The sequence below is a fragment of the Diachasma alloeum genome, unplaced genomic scaffold (genome assembly GCF_001412515.2).
Source record: "Diachasma alloeum isolate Michigan unplaced genomic scaffold, Dall2.0 Dall_scaffold_00180, whole genome shotgun sequence".
Lineage (NCBI taxonomy): Eukaryota > Metazoa > Arthropoda > Insecta > Hymenoptera > Braconidae > Diachasma > Diachasma alloeum.
The window spans coordinates 1,213,147-1,240,823 of NW_021680346.1; the positions used below are offsets into that span (position 1 = coordinate 1,213,147).

At 36.1% G+C, this 27,677-nt stretch overlaps 3 protein-coding genes across 3 annotated transcripts in view; 1 reads left to right on the plus strand and 2 right to left on the minus strand.

The window, feature by feature from the left end:
• Positions 1 to 407: 407 nt before the first annotated feature.
• Positions 408 to 8,495, plus strand: LOC107045174 (ATP-dependent RNA helicase DDX3X). The gene is made up of 4 exons (XM_015267337.1): positions 408 to 720; positions 1,343 to 1,421; positions 3,387 to 5,252; positions 6,370 to 8,495. The coding sequence occupies exons 1-4, from the start codon at positions 676 to 678 to the stop codon at positions 6,462 to 6,464; spliced, it is 2,085 nt and encodes a 694-aa protein (XP_015122823.1). The 5' UTR covers positions 408 to 675; the 3' UTR covers positions 6,465 to 8,495.
• A 1,699-nt stretch (positions 8,496 to 10,194) lies between these two features.
• Positions 10,195 to 19,351, minus strand: LOC107043737 (piwi-like protein Siwi). The gene is made up of 7 exons (XM_015265352.2): positions 19,166 to 19,351; positions 17,998 to 18,387; positions 17,230 to 17,415; positions 15,279 to 15,735; positions 14,396 to 14,751; positions 12,519 to 12,921; positions 10,195 to 11,468 (listed from the first exon to the last, which is right to left on the minus strand). The coding sequence occupies exons 1-7, from the start codon at positions 19,349 to 19,351 to the stop codon at positions 10,828 to 10,830; spliced, it is 2,619 nt and encodes an 872-aa protein (XP_015120838.1). The 3' UTR covers positions 10,195 to 10,827.
• Positions 19,352 to 23,626: 4,275 nt separating this feature from the next.
• LOC107043927 (protein mothers against dpp) overlaps positions 23,627 to 27,677 on the minus strand; it is a gene marked incomplete in the record, with an annotated part of 6,493 nt that continues 2,442 nt past the window's right edge. Inside the window, 2 exon segments of the mRNA XM_015265635.1 lie at positions 23,627 to 24,324; positions 26,105 to 27,677. Of these exon segments, the coding sequence (XP_015121121.1) occupies positions 24,165 to 24,324; positions 26,105 to 27,384 (1,440 nt within the window).

Below are 27,677 nucleotides of genomic sequence, written 5' to 3' on the forward strand. Positions count from 1 at the left end.
TAATATCCTATTTTTTATGATATTTATCTTTCCAATACTGCGTCTTCGTCATGCCGAATAAAATAAAACATTCTAGCAACCGAAAGTTGCAAGCTTTTCGAAGTAATGTAAAAAATGTAAAAAATCCGTAGAGGTAATTTACGTAAATTACGTCGGTAAGACACGGTGTAATTTACCAACGTAATTTCACGCCCAACCCTGCATGACGTGCATTCAATTCCCCCACGATTCTCCACGTGCTCTAGTGTCTTCCTCCACCAAACTAAAACTGCTGAAAACCCAAAAAACCGAAAAAACCAAACGTTGCGGAGCGCGCGCGTCCTCTCACTCGTCCGCGAGAGGCGCTGGCCTCCTGCACATGCACGTCCCGTCCCACCAACACATCCTCACCCCCGTGTATTCCCTCGCAAGCGTATTCCGATCGCCTCGCGGTTCCTTTGTGTCAGCACTGGCGGCGAGCTTGCCGAAGGGTGAGGAAGTGAGTGTGTGTTACAAGTGAAACAAAAAAAATACTCTAAACCGCACCAGCAACTTGATTTTTCGTGCATCCCAAAACTTTGTTCCCCACAATCAACAGACATTTCAAACAAACGAATTGAACTCACGTTTAGCCCGACAAAAGAGCTACGATAGTTCGGAAAAAAGTTATAAATCTACGCACCGAGGCGGAGTAATATGAGTAATGCAGCCAACCAAAATGGATCAGGTCTAGAGCAGCAGGTATGCATCATCATCAGGGATAATGAGTCACAATGAGTCGCTGGTTGTCGGGATTTTTGGGGGGAATAAAATTGCTTCCAACGCCAATTGCTAACGGTCACACAATCATCCGCCATTCCTGGGCTGCTCGGATCCGTGGGACAGCACGCTGCCCCTTCATCCAATCATTTTCACCATTTTCCTCGGCCCCGAACCCCCGGGGCAATCATCACCACTAATTGCGGGGGCATCGGGGGTTTTTCGGTCGTAGCAGTCGGTTTTATCGATGAAAAACCCGAACATTCGAGGGAATTGCCTCTCAGTCAAAATTTCCGTGACGTCCATTCCTCTAACTTAAAATGGCGGCGATCAATTCGTAGAAAAGGAGAACACGCTACATGTATATTATCATTGGGAAACACTCGATTTTTCTCGGGGGATTTTTCCATCGATTTTTTTCACTGTTTTTTCATTTTTGGACTTTGGTTTTTGGAGGGGGCTTGTGGTTTTTTTGGGGCTGGGAGTGTTGTCACGGTTTTTGGGGGGGATTTTTTGGGGTTGGGGGACCTCGGGCTAGGGCTATTGTTGTAGTTATTGGTGGAGTGGAGCTTGGAGAGGAATTAATGTGGGTTTTTTTTTACAGTTAGCTGGTCTGGACTTGCAGGGCTCCCGCCAACCGAGTGGGGCTCGCTATATACCACCGCATTTACGCAATAAGCCCAGTAAGTATAATGAGGGGGATGGGTTAGGGGGAGGAGAGGGGCATTGAAAGAGTGAATTTTTTGGGGCGAGGGGAGGTGGAGTTGTTTAAAATTGTGTTGAACCAGGTTTGGGTTTTTTAAAATATTTTTTTGGCCATTCGTATTGCAAAAGAGAGATTTTTTTGGGAGAATGTGGGGAGAGATATTCTTCGGAGCTGGTAAATTTAGGGGAAAAGTCTCTTGACGTCCAATTTTTTTGTTAATTTGTTATTTTCATGAAGGAAAGGGTATTGGAGGATTCGGTGGTGATTGTTAATTTGTCTTGTCAACGAGTGACAGGGAGAAATGTCTCTTGAGATTTTCTCGTGAAATCACTCATTGTGGAGACGATTGAACATTTAGGGAGACGTGAGAAATGGAGTAGGTCTGTTACGTGCCATCAGGTCACTCCTGAATTATCGGAAAGTTCAATAATTGAGGGATGAATGAGACGAGATTGGATGTGACACACTGAACTCGAAGCACTAGACGTTTATTTGTTGACAAGTTGATGAAATAAATGGACAGCGCACTGATGTTGAATAGAGAGTGATTAGATCAACAGCAGGATTCAATGTTCATACGAAAGATTTGGGATTTTTCACTATCGAGTATTTCAAATCATTCAGTATTAACGTTGATTGATGCATAGTATTGCGAAATACTGACATAAATAGTGATGATTGCTGCAAAGGCGTTTTATCCGTCAATTGAAATATCAGTAGAGAAGTGGTGAAACGTAACAAGTCGATTTCTATATTTTTGGTAATTGTGCAGTTATCTCGAGAACGAGTGGTTTTAAGAGAAAATGTCGAAAGCCCTTTTCTGGGGATCGAGAAGTTTCCGACAAAAAATGCCTTTTGACTTTTCCTCGTAGAGCCATTGGTTACCGAAACAATCGCATATTCAACGAGGTGTGGAAAATCTAATTGTTCTGTTAGGTTTCACCACTTCAATGCTGATGTCACAGGCATCGATGCCTTTCCCAACTTATCATCACATCTATTTCTTAGTATAAAAAAATCATTCATTTCCAATTTTTTTCTAAAGAATACAAACGAATATATCAAGATGAGAATCACAATTGCAGTGACAGAAAGAGTTGCTATTGAAGAAATAAAAACAAATATTTACACTAAAAAAATTACCATTGAACTGGAAGTAAAGGGATCCCTCCGATATCCAACACGAATAAATCAACAGATGCTATTCAACATGAGCTGGCATCGACGCGCATTCAGTAATATTTCATAAAATGTATTTATCAATAATGATGATACTTTGCAACTAAAGAAAACAAGGCAAATTGATATTCGCAAAATACATAACTAAAATAATTGCACAACGACTGTGATATTAACCGATCTTGAGACATTCAATTTCCACGTGAAAGGATAGATAACAGATTAATGGATTTATCAAGTAAACGACCCAGACCACAAGCTATTAACTAATTCCATGAGAATCTCATTTAAATCTATCGCTTATATCGAATGTCGAGAACGTGATTTAGCTCGACATTGATTGTACTCGAGCTAACAAATGAATATTAAAGTCGTTATGATGAATACGGTAAACAGGGGAACGTGACTGTTGTCAGTTCTCCTTTTTTTCAGGGGACTGCATGTATAAAAGAATTCAATAAAAAATCCTGGGGCTTTTGTTGAAATTCCATTGTAAATTCATTAATTTTTTCTCATGTCTCCCACGAAAAAAGAATTCGTTGTTCTTTCGTTTTCTTCGTTTTATATACGAATAAACAACATTAATAACTTCTAGAGAAAATAAAAAAATACTGCGAATTAATTTCTAGAATTTCGAGAGGTTAATGATGATTTCACGTTACTTTTCCCTCATCAGCCCCTGAACTCTCCGACTTCTCCCCCAAGAATTCCCTGAAGAATTCACCCCAAAACCCCTCGAAATAACAAAAACCATTAATTCCAGGCAACGGGCCCACACCAGTGAGTGGTGACAACAGTGCCCCATTGGACTCGCGATCCTACTCCGATCGTGATCGTGGTGGGGGTCGTGACCTGGACAGCAACGATCGAAACGATCGCGACCGAGGCTCGTACAGAGACAGCCGCAACAATCGTGACGTTGATTTCGGCAATTTCGGTGGTAGAAACAGGCGTTCACAGGAGAACGGTCGCGACTACTCCCGCCGTGATTACGGCAATGACCGTTGGCCCGATCAGCCCCAGCCCCAGCGCAACGATCGCTGGCAGGACAACAGAAATGACAGCCGTGGAATGGGCGGTGGAGGGAGCAGATGGAAGGACGAATCCGATCGTGGTGGTTCACGAGGGGGCAGAGGAGAGGTTGATTGGACAATTCCCACAGCCAAGGACGAGCGCCTCGAGCTTGAGCTCTTTGGCAGTGGCAATACAGGCATTAATTTTAGCAAATACGAGGATATACCTGTCGAGGCAACTGGTGAAAACATCCCCTCACACATCACATCATTCGACGAAGTCAAGCTGACAGAAATAATAAAGAATAGCATAAGCTTGGCTGGTTACGATACACCAACACCAGTACAAAAATACGCAATACCAATAATAATAAGTCGTCGTGATGTTATGGCATGCGCTCAAACGGGCTCTGGTAAAACGGCTGCCTTTTTAGTGCCAATACTTAATCAGATTTACGAGAGTGGTCCACGTCAACCACCACCGTCGGCTGGCACTGGCAGACGCAAACAGTATCCCCTGGGTCTTGTACTGGCACCAACGAGGGAATTGGCAACTCAGATCTACGATGAGGCGAGAAAATTCGCTTATCGTTCGCGTATGCGTCCAGCTGTTGTCTACGGTGGCTCGAATATTGGCGATCAGATGCGCGAGCTCGATCGTGGCTGTCATCTGCTGGTGGCCACACCAGGCAGGCTGGTTGATATGCTGGGAAGGGGCAAGATTGGCCTTCACAACTGTCGGTTTCTGGTACTCGACGAGGCTGATCGCATGCTGGACATGGGCTTCGAGCCCCAAATCAGGCGTATTGTCGAGGAGGACACGATGCCACCCACTGGGGAGAGGCAGACACTCATGTTTTCAGCCACTTTTCCCAAGGAAATTCAGATGCTAGCTAGAGATTTCCTTAGTAATTATATTTTCTTGGCGGTGGGGAGGGTGGGCTCCACTTCTGAGAATATTACTCAGAAGATTGTGTGGGTCGAGGAGCATGAGAAACGATCCTACTTGCTGGATCTGCTCACTTCTAATAATTATGGTGATCCCAGTGAGGCGCTGACACTCGTCTTTGTGGAGACTAAGAAGGGGGCTGATATGCTCGAGGAGTTTCTCCATCAGATGGGTTATCCTGTCACCAGCATTCATGGGGACAGAACGCAGAGGGAGAGGGAGGATGCACTCAAGCGCTTTAGGGCTGGTAAAGCACCCATTCTCGTTGCCACAGCTGTTGCTGCCAGGGGCCTTGATATTCCTCATGTCAAGCATGTCATTAATTTTGATCTGCCTGGGGATGTTGAGGAGTATGTCCACAGGATTGGACGTACCGGGAGGATGGGGAACTTGGGGCTGGCAACCTCGTTCTTCAATAGTAAGAATCATAATTTGGTGAGGGATCTGGTCTCGTTGCTGGTGGAGGCCAATCAGGAGCTGCCTCCTTGGTTGGATAATATGTTCTCGGAGGCCAGGAACTCCGGGGGTGTTAGGAGACCTGGTGGGGGGACGAAGAGCAGTGGGGGGAGGTTCAGCAGCGGGTTTGGGGCCAGGGATTATCGACAGAATCCCAGCTCCGGCATGCCGAGGAGCAATGGACCCTCTGGACGTCCCGGTGGTTTTGGAGGTAATTAATTCATTTTAATTTTCAGTTATTTTTTGGGATTTTTTGAGGTTTAAAGAAATAAATTTAATTCTTTGATTTTTTATTTATGAATATTTATGGAAATTTATTTGAGGAAATTTGGAAATTCAATTGCGTGTGGAAAATTTGAAAAAATTGTGAAGATGCGGCGTCATTCAAATGACATTTTGCACAGAATTATTATATTTTAAAGCATTAATTGGTTATAAATTGTTTATAGGAATGCTCGTAATTTTCGAAAATTGCAATTTTTTAATCATTTTATTAATCTTCCTCGAAAAGTAAACTTTCTAATTTTCTAACGAGATTTAAATTCAGACCTGCAAAGTTTAGATAATAAAGTTATTTATTACAAGTGTTTGATACTGGCGATAATTTAACATTAGACATTAGAATTTTTATTCATTTCTTCGAATTTTTCGAGATTAAAAAAAAAATTATTTCACTGTTTTATTTTTTATCTAAATTCAGTTTTTTTAAATCAAATTTCACCTTTTTGCTATCGATTTATTCTCTCCAGGTATACCAAATACCCCATCAAACATTGAATTAATCCTAATATTTCATCAATTCACTTGAATTTCAAACTCAATTTTTTTTTAATGAAATTAAATATAAATAAAAAATTAAATTGTTTAATCTTTTCTTTTGTTTTTTCAACTAAAAATTCACGCTTTTTGCTATCGATTTATTTATTTGTTAAAATTTCATTGAAGATATTATCGTAAATCTCATGAGAATGGCATTGAATCGTATTTACGTAAAAAATGGCTATGAAATTACAATTTTTAAGTAGAATTCACGGAAACTCACGAGTTTTAAGTAGAATATAAATATTCAGAAATAAAATGGCATGAATTTTTAATTTTTCGCTGAATTTTCCTCATTTTTATGAATTTTCAGAGAATAATTGAACTGAAAATTCAAGTATTTCATTGATTTCCAGATAATTTGCATAGAAAATCAGTGGAATATTTACTTTTTCAATGAAAACATTTCCTGAAATTTCAGTGGAACGTGAACACGACAAAAATTTCGGGAATTCTAATCATTAAATTAATCAAAAATACTCTATTAATCCCCTTTCCTCTAATTCCAGGTGGTTATGGGGGAGGCTACGGTGGTAACTACAACTCATCATACAACTCCACCAACAATGGTGGTGGCGGTGGTCCCGACTGGTGGGGAAAGTAAATTAACTCTGACAGACAACCATTTTTCGTGGCTATCTCCTATTTCAATACCTTTATTACATTACTCTACATGCAAATTTAATTATATAAAAAAAAATATAGTACGAATGGTAAGAAGGCAGAAAAATAATAAATGCGGAAAAAAATTATAAAATCGATATAACGAAGTAACAACGTAACAAATTATGACGTAACGGGTGACAAGACAGATCATCGAGTGTTATGCTGTACAAACTGATGAAGAAAAAAATAATTATTTGAAAAATAGTGGCTCGTTGCCACTGGTAGATTCGGATTATCTCATGAAATATGAATATTCAATGACCAATTAAATTGCTATTACTTTTGTTGTTTGAAAAATCAATTTCATGAGTAGTGAAGTGCAACACAATACAAATTACAACTAGAGTAATCATTCATCCTTTCATTATTATAGATAAAAAAAAAGTAACACTGATCGTCACTGTCGATAAATGATAACGATCAACGTGTAGTAGATGAAAATTTAGTTCAATTTTCTAGGGACATACCTTGAGACTTCAAGACTCGTTGTGGCTCTATTATTCTTATTAATCAATTGTCATTATCACAATTTAATTAATTTATGATTCTGCAAGGTGTGCTAATTTTTTTGGTGATAATGATTCAGTTTTGTGGTATGATTCTCACTGAGCCTTTGTGGTTTTTCATTTCTCTTGTAAAGCACAGGATTTTTGCATTTAATGAGGAAAAAAAAAGAAATTTACGACGAACTTGGAAAATACACGTATGTCAATCATACCTCCACATGAAACGGGTATTTTTTTTCACCTTTACATGCTGATTTCCCAAATTTGTAGAACATCATCGAATGTTTTTTTTGTTTTCATGATCTTGATGAACGTGACTCGAGGAAGAGCTATTGAAGGACTCGGTGGTGATTGTCTATTTATTTTGTCAACGAGTGGCTAACGGGTAAATGTTTCTTGAGATTTTCTCGGGAAATCACTCATTGTGGAGATGATTGAACGTTTAGAGAGACGTGAGAAATCGAGTCGATGTGTTACGTGCCATCAGTTCACTCCTGAATTATCGGAAAATTCAATCATTGAGGAACGAATGAGACGAGATTGGATGTGACACGCTGAATTCGAAGCACTAGACGTTTATTTGTTGAGAAGTTGATGAAATAAATGGACAACGCACTGATGTTGAATAGAGAGCGATTAGATCAACAGCAGGATTCAATGTTCATACGAAAGATTTGGGATTTCTCACTATCGAATATTTCAAATCATTCAGTATTAACGTTGATTGATGAATAGTATTACGAAATACTGGTGAATACTAGGGATGGAACGAAAAGCAGACGAATGACTGACATAAATAGTGATGATTGTTGCAAAGGCATTTTACACGTCAATTGAAATATCAGTAGAGAAATGGTGAAACGTAACAAGTTAATTTCTATATTTTTGGTAACTGTGCATTTATCTCGAGAACGAGTGACTTTAAGAGAAAATGGCGAGAGCCCTTTTCTGTGGATCAAGAAGTTTCCGACAAAAAATGGCTTTTGACTTTTCCTCGTAGAGCCATTGGTTACCGAAACAATCGCATATTCAACGAGGTGTGAAAACTCGAATTGTTCTGTTAGGTTTCACCCCTTCAATGCTGATGTCACAGGCATCGATGCTTTTTCCAACTTATCACATCTATTTCTTAATATAAAAAAATCATTCATTTCCAATTTTTTTCTAAAGAATACAAACGAATATATCAAGATAGGAATCACGATTGCAGTGACAGAAAGAGTTGCTATTGAAGAAATAAAAACTGATATTTATAGTAAAAAAAATGACGATTGAACTGGAGGTAAAGGGATCCCTCCGATATCCAACACGAATAAATCAACAGATGCTATTCAACATGAGCTGGCATCGACGCGCATTCAGTAATATTTCATAAACTGTATTTATCAATACCGATGATACTTTGTAACTAAAGAAAACGAGGCAAAGTGATATTCGTAAAATACATAACTAAAATAATTGAACAACGACTGTGATATTAACCGATCTTGAGACATTCAATTTCCACGTGAAATGATAGATAACAGATTGATGGATTTATCAAGTGAACGACCCAGACCACAAGCGATTAACTAATTCCATGAGAATCTCATTTAAATCTATCGCTTATATTGAATGTCGAGGACGTGATTTAGCTCGACATTGATTGTACTCGAGCTAACAAATGAATATTGGAGTCGTTATGATGAATAATACGGTAACAGGGGAACGTGACTGTTGTCAGTTCTCTTTTTTTTCAGGGGACTGCATGTATGAAAGAATTCAATAAAAAATCCTGGGGCTTTTGTTGAAATTCCATTGGCAATTCATTAATTTTTGCTGATGTCTCCCATAAGAAAGTCCCACATGAAATATTCGATGGAAAAAAATTATGAAAAATCTCTTCAAGTCAACAGAATTTTTTTTCCGTTGAAGTTATTCTATGAAAATCCTATTCTCTAATTTTTTTTAATCAACTTAAACAGAATTTTTTCCATTCATTGAATATTTTTATTGCAAACAAATGGAATTGTCCAAGAGAATTTTTAAAGAAGCACTAGAATTTTCAATTGATTTTCCTCATGCTTCTGAACCCTCTATCACTGCAATGATCTTGTCAGGGGTCCCTGGGGCATTGTTTATACTTAATAATAGCGAAAAAATTAGATAGTTGAAATTAGCAAGAACGAAATGAAATGAACAACCTGGATTAAAATAAGTATGTGGCGTCACACGTTTTTAGAAATGACAATGTTACATTCTAACGACTTTATCGGGGTAGAAATTCGTGTGCATAGGATGTTGCTGTGTCTATCGAGGAAACCATACGTCAGATTATCGTCTAATCTGTGCGAAAAAGTACAAATTCGTTTTTCTTTCGTTTTCTTCGTTTTATATATGAATGAACGACATTAATAACTTCTAGAGGAAATAAAATATACTGTGAATTATTAATTTCTGAAATTTGGAGAGGTCGATGGTTCCATGTTACTTTACCCTGGAGAGAATCACAACTAATTATTCAATGAAATTAAAATTTGGGGGAAGATATCTACGAAAGAAAAATTATTCTGAATTTCAGTTGATCGATGCTATAATTTTACTACTAAATTATACTTTTTTATTTGAAAAATGGGAGTTGCGGTCGAGAATATTCAGTACATCCTGCCCAGTCGCTTCTAGATGAGGAATAAAACATGAGTGTAATTATTTTGTCACACATTCGATTTATCTATTAGTTCATTCATTCAATATGCCTCGATTCAATTAAATATCTTGCTGAATAAGAAACTGTATTGTCAAGAGGAAATTATGCTTTTGTTATTCATCCTATTACTGACCGATCCACAACGCTGTCCGATGTATTAACAAAATTCAGAAGAAATCGTAAATCAATAAATAAAAAAGTTGTGCACATCTTGACATTTAGATTCATTCTAGTTTCTTAAGCTAGATTTATTTTAATTTTTTTTAATTAATTTAAAGTGGAAATACAACTGCAAAATTAACAGGATTTATTAATGATTTAGAGAGTTTTAAGCAGTCGACGATAAATTATTATTTGCTTTAGTTCAAATGTATTTGTTGAATTAATTAATTTCTAGTGGAAGTAATTTCTAACGGGAGTAAAATAAAAAAAATCAGGGCAAATCGTAATCAATAAATAAAAAAGGTGGGCGCATCTTGAAATTTAGATTCGTTTTTATTAATTTAAAATACAAATTGTAACTTTGGGTCCAGCCCTCAACGGTGGAAACATAACTGAGAAATTAATAAATTTCAGTGATAATTTAGACATTTTTAACAGTCCACGATAAAATAATTCCTTCGGTTGAAATGTTTTGGTGAAATTGATGAATTTCTATGGAATTTGCTCATATTCGAAGGAGGAAATTGTTGAATTATTTCCATTTTTCCCTCTGATTTCTCAATTTCACAATAATTATAAATTAAAAAGCCATAATTAAAAATAAATCTTTTCCACTTCTCCCCTCTGATCCCTCAATTTCACAATAATTATTTAATTAATAATAAATAATGGTAAGAATGAGGAATTTTCATCAAGTTTTCCCATTTCTTAAAAAGAAAAGTGGTGATTCATGTCATCAAGTCCCACTTAGACATCAACGCACTGATTGTTTTTTCTCCGGAAGAAAAAAAATTTATCTCAACATGATTTCCTCCAAAATAAAATAGCTAATTTATGATTTAAATTACACTGAATTACTGTCCTCACCCCATAATCTACTCCCATTGATTCCCTAATAAAATTCCTGACGCAAGTAGTAAAAAGGAAACTATAGAGTCGAGTACCTCCTACAGGAAGTAGAGAAGACTCTCCAGATGCTGATTGGTTGGAGCAGTGTGGATGGACTGCGACACCAGGAAAGCGAGTTTGTGGGCGAATTGCACCGGTGCTGGTGCCCTCATGGTAGTGCTGCAGTTGTAATAGATGTGTGTCATCTTGTACGTCAGAATCTGTATCTTGTCCGGATCGAGGGACAGACTGTCATAGATGACACTGTACGACGTTGGTGCCACGGTGCCTTGTTTGACCCCCTGAGACACCAGGAAGAAGTCGTACTTCATGGGATTGGTGATGACATCATCGACAACTGTGCCAGGCACTGGGTTTTTTGTGCCCTTGAAGAATCTCGTGTTCGTGCCATTGTTGACGAGAATATAGCCGAGTTGAACCGGGGTGTTGTACACCTTCTCAATGGCTCTCTTCACGTTCATCACCTCGTGGTCCACCACGAATGGTATCTGTCCCTCGCCAACACCGTCCCTGTATACGACTATCCTCGAGGGCAGGGCTTTGTTCACCTCCTCGTACTTCTTGAGGGCCTTCACCATGTTCGCTGAGAGGTGATTGGAGAGCTCCTCGCCAGACGTGTGCGCTGAGACTGTCGAGAAGTAACGACTCAGCTTCTTGTCCAGGGAGGCCACCATTGCTCCTGGGATGTCAAGTAAATTGGTTAATATTACTACATTTTTTTGTTGGTTGATATTATAATTTAGTTTTTAGAGAAATCTAGGGGATTGGCTGGGGAACTATTTATTGGAGTGGAAATGTTCATTAGAAAATATTTCACGGACGAAAGTCATTGATTTTTTAAGAATGAGATGGAAAATCACAAGCATTTTGGCTCTGTTGATTTTTTTATTTTAATGGAATGATCGAGAAAATACTGTTTTGTCATTTTTTAATTTGAAAATTGAGCGGAATTCCACGGATGAATAATTTTATTGAAAAATGTAGCGAATTAGACAATTCTATTGAATTTCTATTGAAATTTCTATCAGTTTCTGAACGATTATAGAGAAATGTTTAGTAGAAAATCTTCTATGGAATTTCCTCAACTCAATTTTTCCCAATTTTTTTGTTTGATTTTCTGGTTGAAAAGAAATAAAAATCAAATGAAAAGAATTGAAAAATCTGAGCTCAGGCAATTGTGTAGAAAAATTCTATTGAAAAAGTCAATAGAATTAGATTTTCCCATATAACTTATTCTACGGAGATAATTTCTATAGAATTTCCTCGGCTCTCTTTTTCCAAATTTTTTCTTTGGTTATTTTAATTTTAAAAAAATATTATGAAATTTTTTTTTAAATTTTTAAACACTTCAAAAAATTGAGCTGAGTAAATTCTGCAAAAAATATCTCAATAGAAGAATTCTGAACGATTATATAGGAATGTTTAGTAGAAAATCTATAGACGTAAATAGAATGTGCTTTTTCTATACAACTTATTCTATTATATTTTCTATAGAATTTCCTCAACTCACTTTTTCCCAAATTTTTTCTTTGATTATCTCGATAAACAAAAAGCAAAAATATAATGAAAAAAATTTTTTTCAATTTTTAAAAACTTCAAAAAATTGAGCTGAATAAATTCTGCAAAAAATATCTCAATAGAATAAATTCTATAGAAAAATCGAATTCAGTTTAAGTTTTTCTATTAAATTTTTTATCGTGCGTGTCAGTAACATTTCTGTTATATTCACCGAAGTCTGTTCCTCGCTTGTTGGTATCATGACACACGTCGTATCCAACCACCATGAGACCACTGACGGGAACGTGAATAGTCCAGGGTATGCCTCCAATTTTGCAGTTCATCTGGATGGCAACTTTCGTTGCAATGGACATTATTCCTTTGGCATTCAAGCAACGAGCAGTCACCACTTGGCTCGGCACTGGTCGATCAATGCAGAGCTTCTTCTTAATCGCTGAATAAGTGTCAGCGCGATTCTTCGTGAGAATGCACATGACGAGCTGGGGATTTATTTTGCTCATGATCTTCTCGAGACACTCGGTGTAGGATTCAGATCTGTCGTTGCGAATTTCGTGATACTGGGGCTCGCTGATGGGGAAGTTCTTGGCGGAGCGAACCATTGCTGCGACGAATGTCTGGAAAAAGTGGAGATAGTGGGAATTTTGGATTCACATAAATCATTATGAAATTGTTGTCTTCTCACTATAGAGTATTTAAAATCATTCAGTATTAACGTTGATTGATGAATAGTATTGCGAAGTACTGGTGAATACTAGGGATGGAACGAAAAGCAGACGAATGACTGATATAAATAGTGATGATTGTTGCAAAGGCGTTTTACACCTCAATTGAAATATCAGTAGAGAAGTGGTGAAACTTAACAAGTCGATTCCTATATTTTGGGTAACTGTGCCTTTATCTCGAGAACGAGTGGTTTTAAGAGAAAATGTCGAAAGCCCTTTTCTGTGGATCGGGAAGTCTCCGACAAAAAATGTCTTTTGACTTTTCCTCGTAGAGCCATTGGTTACCGAAGCAATCGCATATTCAACGAGGTGTGAAAAATCGAATTGTTCTGTTAGGTTTCACCACTTCAATGCTGATGTCACAGGCATCGATGCTTTTTTCAACTTATCATCATATCTATTTCTTAATATAAAAAATCATTCATTGCCAACTTTTTTTCTGAAGAATACAAACGAATATATCGAGATAGGAGTCACGATTGCAGTGACAGAAAGAGTTGCTATTGAAGAAAAAAAAACTGATATTTACAGTAAAAAAAATGACGATTGAACTGGAGGTAAAGGGATCCCTCCGATATCCAACACGAATAAATCAACAGATGCTATTCAACATGAGCTGGCATCGACGCGCATTCAGTAATATTTCATAAACTGTATTTATCAATACCGATGATACTTTGTAACTAAAGAAAACGAGGCAAAGTGATATTCGTAAAATACATAACTAAAATAATTGAACAACGACTGTGATATTAACCGATCTTGAGACATTCAATTTCCACGTGAAATGATAGATAACAGATTGATGGATTTATCAAGTGAACGACCCAGACCACAAGCGATTAACTAATTCCATGAGAATCTCATTTAAATCTATCGCTTATATTGAATGTCGAGGACGTGATTTAGCTCGACATTGATTGTACTCGAGCTAAGAAATGAATATTAGAGTCATTATGATGAATAATACGGTAACAGGGGAACGTGACTGCTGTCAGTTCTCTTTTTTTCAGGGGACTGCATGTATGAAAGAATTCAATAAAAAATCCTGGGGCTTTTGTTGAAATTCCATTGGCAATTCATTAATTTTTTCTGATGTCTCCCATAAAAAAGTCCCACATGAAATATTCGATGGGAAAAAAAAATTATGAAAAATCTCTTCAAGTCAACGAAATTTCTTTTCCGTTGAAATTATTCTATGAAAATCCTATTCTCTAAATTTTTTCAATCAACTGAAACAGAATTTTTCCCATTCATTGAATATTTTTATTGCAGACAAATGGAATTGTCCGAGAGAATTTTTAAAGGAGCACTAGAATTTTCAATTGATTTTCCTCACGCCTTGAACCCTTTTTTGTGCGGCTACCTTAGCATCGCGGACGAGTCTCTCTGGTGCGACGACGATCCACTGCTTCAGCTCTGTGGAGATGTACAAGCTGTTGTCCCTGATGGCTCTGGTCCAATCTCCCTCAATTCCCGCATCAACTTTTTTTTCACCGCCAAAGTGGATCGGTTCCCTTGGCAAAAACCTCGCCGGCACTTTCAGGAGCTGAGTGTCGAGCTTCAAGTTCCAGTTCTGGAACTCCTGTTGAATTGCTGGCTCACTGTGCAATCGGCGATTGAACGTCAGGAGCTTCTCTATTCGTTTTTGTGGTCCGACCCTAGTGTGCTCAGCCAGGGCAGACATCAAACGAAAATCATTTCTCATCTCATCGGTGAGACCTAGGAGATAAATTCGAGGAATTATTGAGAAAAATTATGTCTCGAAGCATTTAAGAGGAGAAATGTTGGATGGCACATCCGGAAAAATGATTCATTTGAATCAGATAAAAATCTTTATTTGAAATTTTTCTAAATTGTTTATTTGTTTCAAGTATTTAATTGTATCAATTCTTTAAGATCAAATGAACAATTTATTTCAGCTAAAGAGTTTTCTTATTTTAAGAAGATCATTATTTATCATTAATAAAGAATTTATCTTTCTTTCAATAATAAAAATTAAACTAAAGACAAAATTTCAATTAAAACAAAATTTTTAATTCGAATAAAAACATTATTTCGTACTATTTAAATAAACTCATTTATTTGCTTCAAATAAATCATTTTGTGAAGATTAAAAATGTAAATTTCACTCTGACAGTTGAATTTTTAATAACAAAAAATGATTTTAATTCTTGGGAGACGTCAACAATTTTTGTCACGATTTTTTCACGAAAAATGAACTACTATTAAATTAAAAATTCAGTTACCAGTAGCTCTGCACAATTCAGGAACCAAATAAATGATCTCGTCCTTCCCAGCCCGACGATCACGAGCTGAGGACCGACTGACGAGAAGCGGCTGCTTCGGCACCTGGATCGCAATACCGTATTTGTTCTTGTAATAGTCGATATAACGAATTGGTTTGCCAGGGTCCTTCCTATTCTCGAAGGTCCCTTCAGGACTCTGGCCGAAATCCACGTCGTCGATGCGATAGGTGTTATTGTTGTAGCCCGTCAGGACTGTGATCCCAATGACTTCGACCTTGAAGGCGTTCTGGTAATCAGCAGGCTTACTCGCCCTGACTTTCTCCAGAATGTGAAGGATGGTCTCCTGCCTCATGATCTTATGATTAATTTCAGCACACATCAGGATGTCGTTCTCGTGCTGGCGAATCGAGGTGATGTAACCGGGCCACAGCTCGAACTTGTATTCTGCAATTTCCACCTGAAAAACATTTAAAAAAAATAGAATACTTTATTATTATTCAAGAAAAATGATTTTTTGATTCAAATAAATCATTTTTCTGGGTGAATTAAAAGGTCATCTTTTGAAGGGGGAAATTAAATATATTATTGAAAATAATAAAGTTGAATTGACAATTAAAAATGAAATTATCATCAGGAACTATTTAAAATTGTATTTTTATTTATCTTCAAAAGTGTCTACATTGGCATTTGATTAATGATTTGATAAATTTAAAACAAATTGAGCTTTTGGAGTCATGAATGGTACTTGATAATTTTGAGTTAAATATATTTCAATCAAAATGTTTAATTTGTCATTCTGAGGTGACCGACTGACAAATATATCATTCCCTTGGCGTTTAGAAGTCATAAAATAGAATTTAGTCATGAATATAATTTTTCATAGGCACATTTAATTGGAATAAAAACTTTATTTATTATTATTCAAGAAAAATAAATTTTTGATTCAAATAAATCATTTTTCTGGGTGAATTAAAAGGTCATCTTTTGAAGGGGGAAATTAAATATATTATTGAAAATAATAAAGTTGAATTGACAATTAAAAATGAAATTATCATCAGGAACTATTTAAAATTGTATTTTTATTTATCTTCAAAAGTGTCTACATTGGCATTTGATTAATGATTTGATAAATTTAAAACAAATTGAGCTTTTCGACTCATGAATGGTATTTGACAATTTTGAGTTGAATAGATTTCAATCAAAATGTTTAATTTGTCATTCTGAGGTGACCGACTGACAAATATATCATTCCCTTGGCGTTTAGAAGTCATAAAATAGAATTTAGTCATGAATATAATTTTTCATAGGCACATTTAATTGGAATAAAAACTTTATTTATTATTATTCAAGAAAAATAAATTTTTGATTCAAATAAATCATTTTTCTGGGTGAATTAAAAGGTCATCTTTTGAAGGGGGAAATTAAATATATTATTGAAAATAATAAAGTTGAATTGACAATTAAAAATGAAATTATCATCAGGAACTATTTAAAATTGTATTTTTATTTATCTTCAAAAGTGTCTACATTGGCATTTGATTAATGATTTGATAAATTTAAAACAAATTGAGCTTTTCGACTCATGAATGGTATTTGACAATTTTGAGTTGAATAGATTTCAATCAAAATGTTTAATTTGTCATTCTGAGGTGATCGACGGAAAAATATCTCATTCCTTTGGCTTTTAGAAGTCATAAAATAGAATTTAGTCATGAATATAATTTTTCATCGACACATTTAATTGGAATAAAAACTTTATTTATTATTATTCAAGAAAAATAAATTTTTGATTCAAATAAATCATTTTTCTGGGTGAATTAAAAGGTCATCTTTTGAAGGGGGAAATTAAATATATTATTGAAAATAATAAAGTTGAATTGACAATTAAAAATAAAATTATCATCATGAACGATTTAAAATTGTATTTTTATTTATCTTCAAAAGTGTCTACCTTGGCATTCGGATCGAAGTAGTTCCTCCCAACCAGCTGAAGGTTCAACGACTCCAGGCACTTTCTGGTCAAAATATTGTAGAACTGCAGATAGTGTGGGTCCCCCCTGGCCATGTCCCCAACGAGTCTGACGGTGATCCGCATTTCCTGTTTGTCGTGTTGACGGACAGCAATTAATTCCGTATTCTGAAGCAAACGATAAAAAAACATTGTAAAAAAAATAACACGAAAAATCGCCTCAATTTTCATTATATTTTTACGATATCTAATTCAAAATTGTTAGAAATTATTGATTAATAGCTATAATTCAACAGCGAAGTGGCAAAAGGAGATAAGTGCATTTTTTTCGAGATTCATAATATTATTATTACCTTTCGAACTTTAATATTTCATTGTGATTCACGCAAATTTTTTTTTTTTAATGCACTTGTCTCCTTTTACCACTTCGCTATTGAATTAATAATTGGATTTTTGTTATTGAAGAATAAATATTCTAGAATATTTATCCCCGAATGGAGAATTTCTGGTTCCCCAAGAGGAAAACAAATTAATTGATTAATGATTAGAAATTATTACGATGTTGACATTCGAATTCATAGAAAATTTAGATGAATTCTATCTCTGGGGACAACCTCTTTAGATTTCTGGATTCTCAAGAGAAAATAAACAATTGATCAATTCTATTAATTAATGAATTGATTAATAATAAAAAATTATTACGATATTTGACATTAAAATTAATAAAAAAATCTAGATTAAGTGACGTACCTCTGGGGTCAACCTGTTGGCTGTGTAGAGGACAGTGCCATCGAAGATGTACGATCCCAACTCCTCGCGACACTGACGAATGAGTCCTTTTTTGATTGCCGTGTGGTCCTCCTCGGGTTGGAAATCCACCCTGTACTGAAACAGACACCAGTCAGGCTGCTCCATGATCCTGAAATAGTTCGCCAGAAGGGTAGTTGGGTACCCCGAGGACCCCTTCTTGCAGTCGCGAACGTGCTCTGGACGAGTGGTGAGAATGTCTGTGCTGATCACTCTCCTCCCTCGGAGGGCACCTCTCCCCAAGCTCGAGCTGGTCTCAGGTCCTTCAGGTAATTCCAGGGGTGGCAGGTTAACGTGGGCAGGGGCCCGGGCTCTCACTGAACGTCCAATAGTCTGTGAAAATTGTGGGGACAAAAAATTAATTCACAGTGAGAAAAAAAATAGTTTTGGAGAAGAATTATTTTCTTGGGAGGAGAATTTATTTTTTTAGGTCCAAATATTGCAGTTATGGGCCATTATGGGATGATTGTGCTACATATGAACTTGAATGGACTCCATTGACAGTTATTATTAACATTTAGAATTATTCCAAATTATTTTTCGTAAGAAAATCTCAAATTTGAAGAAATTGAAAAATAATGAAAAGTAATTAAATTAATTAAGGGGGTTCAGTCAAGGTTATATGTAATTAACAAGCATGTATTAAGGCCATTAACAATTATTATTAACATTTAGAATTATTCCAAATTATTGTTCGTAAGAAAATCTCAAATTTGAAGAAATTGAAAAATAATGAAAAGTAATTAAAATAATTAAGGGGGTTCATTCAAGGTCATTTGTAGCATAATTATCTCGTAATTCAGCATGCAATACGCTCATAAAAAAATTAATTCTTCTCGCAAGAAAATGATTTCTTGCCAAAAGTATTTTTTCTCCCAGTGCAGCCCTCATCCGAGTTTTCGAGGAATATCTCTGAATCTATAGGAGATAACGAAATTTTTATAATAACCTTTTTTGTAGAGAAAATTGAGGGCTACAAAAAAGGTCATTACAAAAATTTTGCTATTTTCCTTAGATTCCGAGATATTCATTGAAAACTGGCCAATAGTCAAAATCAAGTTGAACTGTTGAGTGAAAAAGTTCTCATTTGTGGATGAAGAGTGAATATTACTCGGGGACATGATGGTACAGGGGGTAGCAAGCCACTTGGAGCTACTTCGGCTGGGGGTGGCGCTGGAGCCGGAGGACCACTGGCTGCTGGACGGCCGAAGGCACTCTGAGCTGCCGTCGGTGGCTTTTCAGCGACTGGAACTCCTCGGGCACGTCCTCGACTTCTTCCCACTGGCTTTCCTTCCATCGTTGAGTTGGCCTTCGTGGGGGAAGAAAAGTAAAAAATTAATATAAATTACTTTGGACGAATTATCAGGAATAAAAAAGTCAGGAAATTCCATCTCGTTATGAATTTTATTTGTTCTCTGATAATTTAGAGAATCCCCTTGAGATTTTTTTCTGTAGAAATTCGTAGGCATAAATTATAAATTCCCTGAGTTTTCTCCGCTGTTTTTATTTAATTTGTTATAAAGTATTTGTGAAAACTGTTTAAAAAAAATTATGAATGATGAAAAAGGAATATTAGAATTCTTTTTCTTCGTTTTCTCACATTTTCTTCCATAATTAATTATTCCCTGATTTTCCCTACTATTATTGTTCTGTAGTTATTTAGTAGTTATTGTTTTAAAGCATTTGTTGAAATTATTTTCAAAAATTAATGAATAATCAAATGGAAAAATTAGAATTATTTTTCTACATTTTCTTCCATAATTAATTATTCCCTAGTTTTCTCCACTATTATTGTTTAGTATTTGTTGTATTTATTTAGTATTTATCATTTTAACGCATTTGTTAAAATTGTTTTGAAAAATTAATAAATAATTAAATGAAAATATTATAATTATTTTTTTACGTGTTCTCACATTTTCTCTTATAATTCATTATTCACTGATTTTCTCTGTATATTTTGTTCATCAAAGGAAAAACTGTGACGAAACGTATTTTGTTTGTTCAAATCTGTCATATTCATGTTTATACAAGTTTCGATGATTTTTTTTTGAATATGGAAAGTGGGGGAGGGGACGCGGAACATCATGTCCACCCGGTACGAAGGGACCATGACACCCGTTTGTTCTTTGCGCCACCCCCTTGATTTCCCATGAGAAAATCCCCTTCGCAAAAAAACAAAAAAATGAAAATAAAAATGAAAAAATTACTAAAAAATGAAAATCAGAAGAATTCTAAATGTAAAGCAACTAATCACGTCTTCGCGTTATTTCTTACGAAAATATCTTTCTTCCGCTTTCAAAATGGATCACTTGAAATTTGCAACGCAGAATAATTTTTATTTTCTATGAAGAAACAGCAGTCAGTTTTTTAATTAAAAATCATCCAACTACTTCCGGAATAATATTTAATCCGTAAAATTCAATATTTTTGTGATAATTTACGAATTGATTCAGGAAAATGCTTCGATATCGTCAGTTTTTCACTTAAGAATCATGCAATTATTTCCAGAATAATATTTAATCTGTAATATTTAGTATTTTTGATATAACTTACGAATGGATTCGGGAAAATTCTTGAATTCCGATGGGAGAAATCCTTTTACTTCTGCACGAACTCGACTGCGGCTGCTCTGCACGAAGTTCCGCGCGTTTATGACGCCGGGTGGCGTCCCTCTGCAAGAAGAGACCCGAAAAGGGGTGAATTCGGGGGGAAACGCTGAATTACAGCGGCTGTGATTGGCCGAGGAGTACTCACCCCCAAAAATCTCAATCCTCCCCCAAATATATCCAGTTCCTGAAATTTCTATATGAAGGGGTGGTACGAATCCAAAAATGAATGAAGAAAAAATTACAGAGAAGAAAACGCTGTGGCCGGCATAGTCGTTTTTGTTGTGAACAATTGTTGATGGATGGACAATCGTGAGAAATAATGCGAGACATATTTTTAAAGCGTTTTGTTTTCAGAATGAGTTTAAAAAATCATTAAATAATCTTAAGATGCTTTAAGAAATTTGTTAAATTCCCGGTCTGGACTATTCATTTTTTTTCAGTAAAAATCTTCTGGTTACTCATATTGAGAATAATCTCAGTCCCCCCCCTACCTCATCCAAATCCCATCCAATCATTTCCTATGACGTCACAAAAATGTGGAACGCTATATAAATTCCCTTCTTTAATGTAAATTAAATTCATTTTGGAGTAAATTCATTTTGAAAAATAAGATATCTTCAACGATGATTTTTCACTTGCTAATTAAATTTTTTTAAAACACAAAAGAGCTGACGAAGAATTTTTTAAATGAAAAAACAGCAGAATTGATGAGTTTAATTTCACAAAACTTCTAACTTTTCCCGGAATGATATTTCAGAGATTTCTCACCTCGGGGCTCTTCTCCTCTATTTCTAATGAATTCTCGAAACATAAAAAAAATTAATGGAGTGGAATTTACTGCGTTCTGCAAATGAAAGATCGAATTCGATTTTGAAATCAGGGATAACTGGACACTAATTATCACTCAGCCATAATTGATACTTAATCCATCATTTTATTACGAGTAAATAGGAAATGTTCCATTGAACCCACTTGTAGACCCGAAGAATAATCATACATAAAGGCGACCAACTCCTGCAGTTACATCTCCCTGAACACTCAACCCCTCACAGAAACAATTCTTCGCCCCTCAATCCCTCCGACATCGAGTCACACGTTACACTCAAGCATAGACACTCATGTTCGTACCCTAAACTGCCCATTTTGGCATGTACTTGTAATATACATAAAGCAAGGCATTATTCACAGGTAATTACTCTCACCAGTATCTCATAGCATTGATTGCAACGCTCAACCGGTGGTAATTAACGGCATTATCATATTCTCCACGTATTTCGCACCTTCAGTGCAATTAAAACTATTAATTTTAGGATCACCATGAGATCAGGCTTCATTTCTTCACCTTCATCATTTTTTCATTAATAATCTTTCGAAAATATTCACTTTCAATGTTGAGGATGTCATGGGCAAGTCCACACTAAACAATTAAAAAATAATGAAAAAATTTACGTGATCTTTCGCTTTTTCTCAACTCTTCTTTATTCATTAAATTTTGTGCTTTTTGGGGAACATTTCGAGAATTTTTTCACTGAACTTCCCACGACATCCCCAATCCCATCATTTATATCTGTATATATTTGTAAATATAATGTATTTATCCTTAGACAATAATTTCTATCAAAGAACCCAAAATATAAATTGTAGATTAAAATGGTATCAATGTGACGTATGTCAAAGGCGCATGTACATATTGTCAAAATTGTTATTAAGCAATTATCAATAGGTTGTATCAAGTTTCGTGTAAAACTGTCTTCGATTATGGACGGTCTACGTGTGAAAAAATTCAATAGAAAAACTTCTAAAATTCTATTTATTTTTGCGTCAATTCTATTAAAAATTATATTTTATCATGAGAAACAAATAAAAATACAGAACTAATTTAGAGAGTTTACGTCCAATAATTTCAACAGAAAAATGAAAATATTCTGACGTGAAACAAAAAACAAATTGAATTTTTAATAGAATTCGAATGAAATTTGCTAGAATGGCTTTTCTATTAATTTTTTTCACGCGAGTCAAGCTAAAAATATCAGTAAACAATTGTTTGAAAACCAATGGACACCGGAATAACGAATGATTCGAATAAATCTAATCACCCGTCAATATTGAGATAAAATATTACTGTGAGATTCACGGATCAATATAAGTATCATTTGCCAATTACATTCCTAATACTTTCATTAAGACACTTTCTTCACATTAAAACACTATCGTAACATTAATTTTTTTCAACGAAAAAATTCGCAGATTTTGAACGATTAATCATTGCACATTAATGTTTTGTAACGCGGAATACATTTTCGTTATTCATAGACTTTTGAAAAATATTTTCGTGAGATAATCCCCAGACTGATTAATTACTTTCACTTAACAGTATTGACTACAATTGTTTTTTTTTCATTAAAGTGTTCATCTCTGGACATTTGCACTCTGGAGATCCCTTTATTTTACTGCTTCATTCTTTCATTCGTTATTTTAATATTGCGTAGCACTGGCTCAAGCTGATGACAAACATTTTCATGCAGGCAACAGTCACTCGTGACTATTTCAACACCAGTGGAGTTCATTAGCTCTTGCCATTCACGTTTATGTGACATTTCAGTCTCGTCACTTATTACACTAGGTTTATGGGGCACGTTAACTCGTGAGAGTGGAATATTGTGCATTTTTTTTTTAAATTTGAGGAATAAAATCTTCATTTTGTTATGAAAGTTTTATTCTTTTTATTTTTATGGCATTTTCCGTTAAAAATTACATGAAGATTATCATTTTTTTGTGTTTAGACTCTAATTAATGGAAATGGCATTGAAATAGAACATGATTTTGTAGAAAAAAACTCGAGGGAATAATTAATACAGATAAATCAAAAACCCTCGATTTTTTCAAAAGTTCAATGTTTTGTTTTTCTTGAGATGAGATTTTTTTTTACTTTTTTGCTGTAATTAATTAGAATTTCGTTGGAATAAAACAATTTCATAGAAAAAAAATCAGTGCTTTCTCTAAGAAATTCTATTGAAGCGAATTCTATTGAAAATCTGTGGAAAAGGATAAATTCTGCAGTTTTTCTTGCATTTTGTAATGAGAAACAATAAAAAATACAGTAGAAAATACCTCAGAATTTCTATACAATAAACTTCGAGAGAATAATCAAATCAGAAAAGTCGAAATCCCTTAATTTTCTCACAAATTTTATTTTTTGATTTTCTTATAAATTATTTGAAAATGGCTTTAAAAATATTATCTACTCTCAGAATGTTTTTTCTTGCAATTGTCTTTCAATTTCGAACATTCGTAATTGACCATTTTCCTTAATTACTCCTCTTGCCCTCGAACAAAGTGAGTTATCACGAATTTATCATTGGAAATTGTTTTCATCTCTCACGAGTTTACGAGAAAGTCCCTTACGTATATCATGAGTTACGCTGCAGCGTGCATCTACATGGCTAATCTATAGTTTTCTTCATTGAACAAACATGTAACAAGCTCCTTTCTTCAAAGAGCTTATGAAACAGAACTTATAGCGTTGTGTGGGGATCCCATTTGTGTCAGGACTTTATCCAGCCATTGCAGTGGCCCATGCAGGTGAGCTTCTATCCAGCAGGGAGTGGAAGTTACGTCTTGTCTGTGGTACTCTGCTCCCCAGCCCTTCACGAATGACATTCTGAAAAGAATCAACAGATAAATCACTTCGGAGAATCTAAATATGCAATGACTCTTGCCAAATTTTCCCCAATTTTCAAATGTGAAAAAAATACAGCAGAACAAATATTTAAAAATTAATCCCAAGGATCTTCAGTGAGGGACATTTTAAGGGCCGGGTGTACTATCTTTCGAACGTTATCTCGATGTTTTTTTTTATCTTTCGTCATCTGAAATTGTCGATTAAGTCCTGCATCATGCAAAAGTTTTGCAAAATTATGAATGAATAATAAAAAAAAGTAGAAAAAAATTTTAATTTGTTCAAAGAGCATTTTTAATTTATATTCAGAATAAGTTGAATAACAAAAAATTGAAGAATGTATCTGATTTACGGTGACAAATGGCGGCTTGTCACCCAATATCATGCAGGCGGAAGACTGATTTTGTAAATCTTTTCCCACACTGCACAGAGACATTTATTACAGAAAAGGCTCTTTGAAAAAAGTTGAAATATTTTGGGGAATTTTTTAATTACACTTTTATCACATAAAAATGGCAGATGACTACATACCACTGTTTTGAAAATTGAGATACCTAGCTGTCACTTGCCATGAGGAGTTAGTGTTTTGTTATCCACCATGGAATCAGATATTTGTCATTTCCACTTTTTTAACTCATTCTGAATCCCAATTAAAAACGCTTTTTGAAAAAGTTCAGAATTTTTTTCATTTTTTTCCATCATTCTATCATAATTTTTGTGAATTTCTACATGATGTACCACTCAATTGACAATTTTGGATTACGAAAGATGAAAAAAATCCAGATAACATTCAAAAGATAGTACACCCGGGCCTTAATGATTCATATTGACAAATAAAAATCTGTTGACATTTCCATCAAATTAAATTTTTCATCGAATTCTAATAGAACTCCTGGAGAATAATTATACAATTTCAATAAATTTTTTTAAAGATATTTTGTAATAGAGAAAAGTCTATAAATGTTGGTACTTCTTTGTAAATTACTCTGTCGGGGTTTTTTAAAATAAAATTTCTCAGGCATAAACATTCTATTTTACTTGGAATTCAATGAAATTTTAAATGTTTTAGGAGCAAAAATGCGAGAATTTCCAACAAAAAATACATCAACCTGAATTTTCCAAATTGATTTTCATAGAATAATTGAACGGAAATTGTATTCTAAATTTATATGAGTAATTCATAAGAACTGTATTGAATTCTTCAATGTTTAGTGACGAAATTCCTTAAGATTTCAATGAAATTCCAAATTTGTTAGCAGTAAAAATACGAGAATTCCCAATAAAAGAATATATTCATCTGAATTTTCCTGCTTAATTTTCATAGAATAATTAAACTGAAATTCTCATTTTCTGATTAAGTAAAAAAAATTAGCGCTCACTCTACAAAATTCTATTGCTATTTTACGAGAATTCTATTGAAATCTTGAATTTTAATTGACGAAATTCCTTGAAATTTCAATGGAATTCCAAATTTTTAGCAGCCAACAGCCGAGAATTCTCAGAACAGACAAATGCATTCACCTGAATTTTCCTGCTCAATTTCCACAGAATAATTAAACTAAAATTCACGTTTTTTCCTACAATGAAAAAATTCAATAAAAAACCTAGTGCTTTCTCTAGGAAATTTTATTCCATTTCTCTCAAAATTCCCTTGAAACCTCGAATAATCAATGACGAAATTCCTCTAAATTTCCGTTCTCCTCATAAAAAAATCCCCGACCTGTCCCTGAAGAACCACAACCCCCACCCTCCCCCAACCCACCTGATGGTGCACATCTTCGTGAGTTCATAAACGGCCTCGAACCCATGATTGACGCTCTGCGACAGGAGCTGAGCAAACTCCTGATTATTAAAAATCTTCAAAGAGCACCCAGGCGGAATTTTGCACACAGTGCTGGGATGAAAGCCATGATGATGATTGCAGTTCCTGGACTGCACAAAGATGGCCGAATCCGAGAGGCACTCAGCATAGACCTCCCCCCCAACATAGTAAAGATGCACCCCCTTCCCAATATGCCTCCTAGTGTTCTCAATAGTGGAATTCCTGTTGACATTGGACAGCTGGCCCAGACAGAATCTGTCCGAATTGTTGCTGGGATTGGTGAACCCATCCACAATGATGGAATGCGACTGGCAATGAAAGACCTCCCCAACCCTGCAGTTGAGCTCGTAATAAGCTATCGAAGCCCAGTACGGTGGCTCCTGATAGCAGACAGGTGCGACCTCAGTGGAGCCCCCAGTGTCCATGGCATTGGGATCTGGAGGTGGTGACTGGCCAGTCTGGGAGCCATCCTCAGGGGGTGAATAGGCAGGTGGAGGAGTCTCTGGCAGTCCATTGGTGCCATAAGGGCTCTGAGGATTGGGGGAAGTCGTCCCCCCAGGGCTGGCCACCGACGTCACCGAGGACATGGGCGAAGTGGGCCCCAAACTGTTGTTATTCCCAGCTCCCCCCACAGCTGTGGGTGACCCAGCCTGATTGTTAAACCCATTAGACGAGTAAGAGACATTATGAGGCATCGTGGGCTCTGGCAGCTGCTGAAAAGGCAGCAGTGAGTGCCCAGGGGCGAACTCCGAGTGCCTTGGCACCAGCACCGGTGGCAACACTGGGCTCTCAACACGTTTATAATGATAAGGATTGATGCACACCTCCTTCTGCTTCGCTGAGAACGGGTACTGGCACAGCTCCAGTGGCTTCAGCTCGTGGTGACTCTGGAGGTCTGGCCATCGCCAGACCCTGCAGTAGATCACGTGGGGCAGACCCTTGCGGTGGGACACTTGGAGTCTGCCGTCCAGACTCCTGGGTATCGTCACACACTTGCTGGGGGTGCCTGGACAGCTCAGGGCCCTCTCCAACTCCTCTATTGCTCCTTTACGCTTTTTCAACTTCTTCACTAGGGAGTCCACTGCCTTCTCTGCCCACTTCTCCTCCTCGTCACCCTGCTTCCAACCCAGCAGCTTCTTCACCGCTGGAGAGGTGAACGAGAACAGACTGTTCAGCGATGACATCGGCCCTGAACTCGACGAGCCCTCTTCGTCGTCCATATTATGAAATTTGATTTTTGGATACTTTTTTAGTTTTCTTTTTTTTTTTCCACTGATTTTTTTATGCCACTGATTTTTCAATAGTTTTTTGATCAATTCGATCTTATGAGGGGCGAGGGGAGGGGGTTGTGATCGATACAGAAGGGGTGTGTTTACAAACAATGGGAGAGGTTCACTTATTGTTGATTTGCAGTTTTGGCGATTGAGGGTTTAAGGGCTCCGGGGGGCCACCAGGGGCTCACAACAGGGGAGATTGTTTTTTCACTGTTTATCGATTATTTTAGGGGGGGGGG

Excerpts from the sequence above, each read along its gene's own strand:
- LOC107045174 (XM_015267337.1), top strand. The coding sequence starts at position 676 with ATGAGTAATGCAGCCAACCAAAATGGATCAGGTCTAGAGCAGCAG. Across the intron at positions 1,422-3,386 it reads GCATTTACGCAATAAGCCCA|GCAACGGGCCCACACCAGTG; the intron begins GTAAGTATAATG and ends CATTAATTCCAG. Across the intron at positions 5,253-6,369 it reads ACGTCCCGGTGGTTTTGGAG|GTGGTTATGGGGGAGGCTAC; the intron begins GTAATTAATTCA and ends CTCTAATTCCAG.
- LOC107043737 (XM_015265352.2), bottom strand. The coding sequence starts at position 19,351 with ATGGAAGGAAAGCCAGTGGGAAGAAGTCGAGGACGTGCCCGAGGAGTT. Across the intron at positions 17,416-17,997 it reads CCAACAGGTTGACCCCAGAG|AATACGGAATTAATTGCTGT; the intron begins GTACGTCACTTA and ends CGTTTGCTTCAG. Across the intron at positions 14,752-15,278 it reads TGAATTGTGCAGAGCTACTG|GTCTCACCGATGAGATGAGA; the intron begins GTAACTGAATTT and ends TTTATCTCCTAG.